The sequence below is a fragment of the Limulus polyphemus genome, unplaced genomic scaffold (genome assembly GCF_000517525.1).
Source record: "Limulus polyphemus unplaced genomic scaffold, Limulus_polyphemus-2.1.2 Scaffold4, whole genome shotgun sequence".
In the NCBI taxonomy this organism is placed as follows: Eukaryota; Metazoa; Arthropoda; class Merostomata; order Xiphosura; family Limulidae; genus Limulus; species Limulus polyphemus.
Window position 1 is genome coordinate 2,234,752 of NW_013665614.1, and position 7,428 is coordinate 2,242,179.

Below are 7,428 nucleotides of genomic sequence, written 5' to 3' on the forward strand. Positions count from 1 at the left end.
AATGATCCAAGAAAAATTAAATAATTTAATTAACAATTCTATTCACAAAATGACCAAAAATTATAGTAATACAAATTTGATGATGAGGAACCCACTTTGAAGAAAAACATTAATATAAGTTTACCATAAACTCAAATGTACAACCTTGTCGAAACGTTGTACATTTGCTGTTATGTTAAACTTATATTAAAGTTTTTCTTTATTACCCATTCAAGCCGTCTCCAAACATTAATAGTAATACAAAATACATACACCACAAAATATGACCATTCATACAAAACCGCAGTAAAACTTTTGACTCAAAAAATTCTGATTTTGTATTAAATATGTTGAAAAATAGTGTTTAAAAGTATATGATTTTAAAATGATAACAACATACCTTGAGCATATGCATCATGTACCCAACTCTTTCCAACATTAGGGGCTCCATCATGTAAAACAACATCTGCCTTCCATGTTTTTAGTTCTTTATTTAAAGCCTTTAAAATATTCAAAGTTTTTAGCATTTGCTAGGGCAGCATATCAAATAAACCAACTTATATTGTAAATTATGGTAAAGAGCACCTGAACAACTTTATTATGAATGCATTACAGTCTTCACAACTTTGTTTTTATTATAATTATGTTGATTACCCTGTACATGATTCATTGGAATAATAATTTTTGAAACATTTACTAGGACTTACCTACAAGTTTTAAGTTCTTTTGATTATGTTAAGCATACAGTTAATGGAAATAATGGGTTGGAAGAACCTATGCATTTAAGTTTTCTTTCCATTCCTCAACATACATCCATAAGAAATCTTAAGCCATTTAAATAAGTGTAGGATATATCAATAACTAAACTGCTTATAATTATGATTTAAAACAAAAGCATATTGAACTACTTTTAGACACTACAGTAATTGATCAAAAAACATTTTTTTGTTGCCACTGGATATAACAGAATTCAAATAACATAAACACCTTCAAATTGTATTTCTTTGTATAATTAAACACAGATTAGTATACAGATTTGTGTACTTACTTGTCGACACCTATCAGTTGTTATATCTTCTTGTAAAGTTATAGCCTTTCCTAATGGCCTAATGGGCACCAAATCCACTCCTGATAATAAAAAAAGAAAAACAAATTATATTTTACTATAAATAAAAAAGAACAGTCCATCTTCATTAGTTTTCATGTAAACAATGCCAATCCACATCCTACAATTTATAAAATATTATTATACTGCTTAGTGTAATTTATTTATGACTCATAAGGAATTATTTAGAGATTGTGATACATTATAGAAAGTCAAAAACATTGGTAGGAAATTCCAGAAAAATACTACAAATTACCAAATTGACAACTGGTTTAAAAAATAATTTAAGTTCTACCGAAAACTACTGTTTACAATTCCTAAACTTTGAAATCTCTAACATGGTAGGTATACTTATTTAACACTGTATGGTAAATTAACATAATTACAACCAGGGTGGTCATATTTGTGGAATCTTAAAATAGAACAATTCAAATAACTATGGTGGGATAAACATAACTGTCAAAAATAGTAGTTAAAAAAATCTGACCATTCAGAAGTTTTGTTTTGAAGTTAAAATAAACATAGGCAACACCACATTCTTTGACATCTTTAACACTACAGTAAATTGTTTTTGTACTTGATGTCACGTCACACACAAAAACTTGCTTTAGGTTCCAAGTTTTCCTTTATTCTAATATCTAATATTAGAAATACAAACGTATTATACTTACCAATCACTAAGCTAGAAACAGGCATGTACTTCTGTGATACTTGCAGCCAACCTCCAGGGGCAGCGCACAAATCGACCAAAACTCGAGACTTCTGTAGGAATTCATACTTTCTGTTCAACTGGATTAGCTTAAATGCAGCACGAGAACGATATCCTATAAAAAAAAGAAAAATAAATTATATATATATATATGTGTGTGTGTGTTTATATATATATAATCATAAATAGAAATTATAAATAAAATTATTGTACTTAAACAGACAAGAATAGAAAACTTCATAAAGCAATAATACAGCTGAGAATTAATGCAATTTTTTCTCCTTACCAAAAGTAATAATTTTGGTAATAGAATATGGAGCCCAGTCTCTACCATCTGATTTGTCACTAAGTTAACTCAGTTTCAGAGAATTATGTCTCATATCATTAACCTTCAACAAAGGCAAGCTGAAAAATATGACTAAGCCATCCTTTTACTTATCATCAGGGTTGGATACGGGTTAATGGATATCTGATGAAATGAATGGGACAGCCATGATGGGCAAAGGGGCTTCTAGTTGTTCCTCAAATGTTATGATTTCACTATAAGGAGTCTAGTCTTCTTTTTCAATTTGCAATTGTCCAGGTTTACTGACATGTGGTGAAATTATAGAAACTAGTTTAACTTGGCAATAAGGAGTGAATCAAATAACAGACTGAATGGGCTTTAATTTTCATTTTGCATGAAATTCATAATTTCAGGGATGAGAGAAAATTTATTTTATGTTAAACAGCTTTTCCTCTGAACAATTTAGAACAATAAATTAGTAGCATTAATGCTACATAATAAATTTTAAAATATCTATATAAATACAAGTGTACTATAGTATTCAAGGAACAACTCAAAACATCACACACACACACTTGTAAGTCGTTGAAATAGATAATCTGCCTGGAGATTGTTGATGATATTTCAAACCACTTCCATGTATCTTCTAAAGATCTAATCATTCTGGGGTCACGCTGCCAGGCAAAGTAGCTTTAAACTTCATATTGAAAGTTCTATGTTTCCTATTTACAACCAACTTCATATTTCATTTCAACAAGTCATTTTGTGTAGATTTTTACTTTTGGCACATATCCAGTAATGCAATATTGGTACTGGACAACAAGCTGTTCTAAAACATCATTTCAAGATGTCTGAGAGAATTTTAATGTGAGAGTTACATATCAGATAGTGCATTATTTAATTTTGAGGCTCAAGTGTTTCAGACCTCCTGTTTCATTACGAAAATATAGCCAATTCAATCACATGAATTTATACATGTGATAGGGAAATGACGAGTTGAATTTTAGTGTTTCTTGAAATATTGAAGGCATATGTACAGCTGATATACTTACATGAGTGTTATCAACTCTTTTTCTATGTCGTTAATATTATATATGTAATATATACAAACAATATAATGATAAACTTCATAACATAAATTTTATATTTCTCTTACTCTTAAGTATATTCCATTTCGGTGTGTAGTATGACTCTTGTACTAACTATAGTTATGATTTACTTATTATGCCATGAACTTCATTATTAAGGCTATGGGAAGTTGGGTAGAGACTAGAGAAACGTGTCATTATAACTTATAAAACATTACCTTTTGTCGGTGTCAACGTGCTTTGTAGTCACTATTTTTTATTTATTGAATTTAAAACATTACCTGTTTAGGCGAATGCTTGATAGTTTACAAGGGTTTGACCAACCTAAAAGTCAAGCTCATAACGCTAATTTTAGCTTACTTCAAGGAAGGAAGTAATAATAATACGCTTGATTAACGTTATGTGTAATAATGATAATAATGCCATTAAATTTAAACTAAAGTAAACTTAAACTTTTAAAGACACGTGATGCTTAGTTAGGGTTACGCATACCCTATTTTTAATTATACTAAATAAAAGGTGGAAAGACTTTCTGATTAAAACTGAGCTTTACCTGTTTCTTTAGCAAGTTGATAAAATTTATCTTTCCTTTGTTTCCCAATCTTTACCTTTTTCCCCATACTTTGTTTAAATGGATTACAAATTATGCACTACAATTACAAAATTACAAGCACGTTGATAGTATCTCTACGTATAGTATGTAACGCCACCTTTAAATATAGCTGTGATGAAAAAATAGCCCATAAATATATTGCTATATTTAATAGTCAGAAAATAATTTCAGTTACTTGTTTCAGATATGCGTGTTCTAAATAGTATTACAAGAAGTACAGTTTATTCAACAAAAGTGAAAGTACTAAATATTTCATATAATATAACAGTATTTGCGCTTTCTTATGTGTTGATAGTTCCCCAGTTGGATTGCGTTAACTTTAAGGGCTTACAACGCTTAAATCCGGGGTTCGATAACTTGAGGTTGACACATCAGATAACCAAATGTGGCTTGTTCTAAAAAATACAAACAATCTTACTGATTCAGGAAGTTTGCATTATAAATGTTTAATTCATAGAGTTCCAAGTGGTATTTTATTTCATAAAATGAATTAGGAATGTTATTGTAGTTAGCGTGCTGAGTTGCAGACGAAAGGTTCAAGCTTCGAGACTTGATGTTACGCATTCTCAACTGTGTGCAGATGTGGGGGAAGTAGGTGATAGTCTATTCTGTTGTTTAGTTAAAGGAACAAAACAGAGCCATTATGACGGCAGGCGCTGCTGGGCTGCTGCCTTCTCCCTGGTCAGTACTTTAAAATTAAGAATGATTTCAACTCTAGCGGGTCTCTGACCTACTGTTTAACCCACGTATGCAATAGGTGCTGCTCAAGTTCCGAGGTCAAATACAAAATGCATTTTACAAAGTGTAAATATTAAATATTTAACTCTCTCGTACTCTATATTATATATCTACAAAATAATTTAAACTTTTAAACGTTATAACGTTACGGCCAATCCCACTAATCATTGGTAAAAGAGTAGTTCAAGAGTTGGCGGTGGGTGATGATGACTAGCTGCCTTCCCTCTAGTCTTACACTGCTAAATTAGGAACGGATTGCGCAGATAGCCCTCGTGTAGCTTTTTGCTTAATTACAAACAAACAATCAATGAATTTCCACGTATAGTATCAGAGCTAATCACACAAGTAGGTGACGATAAGGAAGTATTAATTCTGAAATCCAATTAATATTATTACAAAGAATGAGAACATGGAATAAAAGGCGTTGAAACTGGCTAAATGGCGTCTGCGTGATGAAATTTTTGGTAGTAATATTAAAAAGTATATAGTGTTAAAAATTCTTATTCTTATTCTAACGTGTTGTGACATAAATACAACTTATGAAAAGTTACACTTCACTAACTTAATCCAATTCACACCGTAGCAGTTGTTAATCAATCTGCTAATATAAATACCGTCTCAACCACTGTTATGTCAGTTGTATCTCAGCTAGTTTGAAGAATCCTAGTCTGGTATTGGACGAAAGGTTTCAACTGTACTTGATATAGCAGATATAATGTGGTTAACATATTATTATATTATTTTCTTCACTTTCACTCGGTAACTATTGAACTACAGACTTTGGTTACAATTTACTATGATAATTAAAGATGATAAATAGTTTCAGATTCTTTTTAATGAATGTTTATCACAACTGAAGCAACAATAAAGTATCTCAGATTCATTTTAATGAATGTTTATCACAACTGAAGCAACGATAAAGTATCTCAGATTCTTTTTAATGAATGTTTATCACAACTGAAGCAACGATAAAGTATCTCAGATTCTTTTTAATGAATGTTTATCACAACTGAAGCAACTATAAAGTATCTCAGATTTTATTTAATGAATGTTTATCACAACTGAAGGAACGATAAAGTATCTCAGATTCATTTTAATGAATGTTTATCACAACTGAAGCAATGATAAGTTATCTCAGCTTCTTTTTAATGTTTTGTTTCTGGTTGTTGTTAAGGGCATAAGCACACAATGAGTTATCTGTGCTCAGCTCATCACGGTTAACAATACACATAAGCTACTGTGGGTGTGTGTGGGAGGGTTTATTTAAAGAGCGTTTTGTATATTTAAAACAAATTCTAATAAAGTTTTCTATTCAAGTCACATGAAAACAAGTATTTGTTGTTGGAAAGATATTTTACCTTTAATCTTAACTCCTGAGAAAAACTACTTAGAACCTTTGATATATATATATATATATCGAATAAATCATTTTGGGTGTATTCGTATGTTAGAACATTTTTATTTGTAACACAATACGTTTGAAAAATTAATAAAACTGGAAGGTACTAGAAACAACTTAAGACTGGACTATCTAAAAGTATTGCCTGCTCCAGAGTCAAACTGTTTCACGCAGATCATTGCCTGAAATGCCTGCTGAATTGTTTCAAGTCCTCCTTACCCATTCCCTTAAAAGTTAGAAGTGATACCTGCTTTGCCTCCCCTCAAGGTACCTGCAATAATGCCATAAGTTCCCCAACCTCAGACTCTCAGGTTATGGCAGGTAGAACCATCCTGATTGGCAGGGAAATGGTAGGATAGGCTGGTACAAGTGTCCATGCATTTGGACTAGTGCTAGATTCCTTATTCTTGGTCACGAAATGGAAAGGTACCTATAATACTTCCCCAAATGGTTTATAATGACCCTGGGTTTTTTGGTGACCATTTGTTGGCCTAGAAGCAAGCTTTACTGCTCAGAAAAATGCTCAAAGCTGTCCCACAAATCGTCATCTTTGTTAGTATGCACTTGCCATTTCACCTGCTAGTGAAACAGTTTATGTTGGCGAATGTTTTTATCAAAAATAAAACTGGTCTCTCCTGATTTAGTGATGGTATCGACCAGAGCCAGCATTCGCCTGGGGGTCTTACAGAGACTGCCCCAATTAGTCTTTGACCCATCACATTGCATCCACTAAGAAGATTCTCAGTAAACTGAGTTTTCCATGTATTGATGTCAAACCTCAGTGGGTGAATTTTGTTGGTTGCTCTGGGTGCTCTAGATAGTGATGATCCTCATTTCCTGGGTTTCAGTGACAGGGAGATACTATTCAAGGACCTTTGTAGGATCAGCAAAAGTCCAATGTTCAGGAGAGGACTTCTCTTAGAACCAATGGATTTTCTGATAAAACTGACCCCATTCTTTTCCTCCTCACCATAAGTCTTTCACCTGAAAAATGACCTTTCCTAGCGAAGTTGCAACTGTATGGTACAAGAGTCTAAACTAAACAACAAAAAACTAACCCAGGAAAAATAGACGTCCACAAGAACAGTATCTGCAGTCAAGGCACCAACATTTATCATTCATACCTACTCTCTGTGTTTACTTATATTCCTCTGATTTACCCCCAGCGTGGCCTAAAAGAATTCCAACACAAGAAGATTACTTAATAGTTCTCTTGACCGATGTTTTATTCTAGAAATAAATCAACAAAACTAAAATTTTCAAAAATTACCTAGCAGCTATGAGGGTAAAAATATATGGTGTATCCTTGTGGTATACTCTGTCACATTGATCTTCCATGTAACAGTCTGTTAAGGTCGGATAAAAGGAAGTTCAAAAATTACCACACTGCAAAGTATCATTTTCGTTTCTCTCCAAACTCTGACTGAGTTTGTCAACAAAGAAGGAGTCTATGGCAAAGGGACCACTTATCAGATGAATGGCATTATTTCACAGGCCAAAAACAATGTACC

The 7,428-nt window shown here is 32.3% G+C and overlaps 1 protein-coding gene across 1 annotated transcript in view; it reads right to left on the reverse strand.

Moving 5' to 3' along the window:
- Positions 1–3,870, reverse strand: part of LOC106472449 (pre-rRNA processing protein FTSJ3-like) — a 37,678-nt gene extending 33,808 nt beyond the window's left edge. The window contains exons 1-4 of the mRNA XM_022401764.1: positions 3,721–3,870; positions 1,756–1,908; positions 1,028–1,107; positions 380–479 (exon numbers count right to left, since the gene is read on the reverse strand). Coding sequence (XP_022257472.1) covers positions 380–479; positions 1,028–1,107; positions 1,756–1,908; positions 3,721–3,787 — 400 coding nt within the window. The 5' untranslated portion in view covers positions 3,788–3,870. The remainder of the gene's footprint in view (positions 1–379; positions 480–1,027; positions 1,108–1,755; positions 1,909–3,720) is intronic.
- Between the last annotated feature and the right edge of the window lie 3,558 nt (positions 3,871–7,428).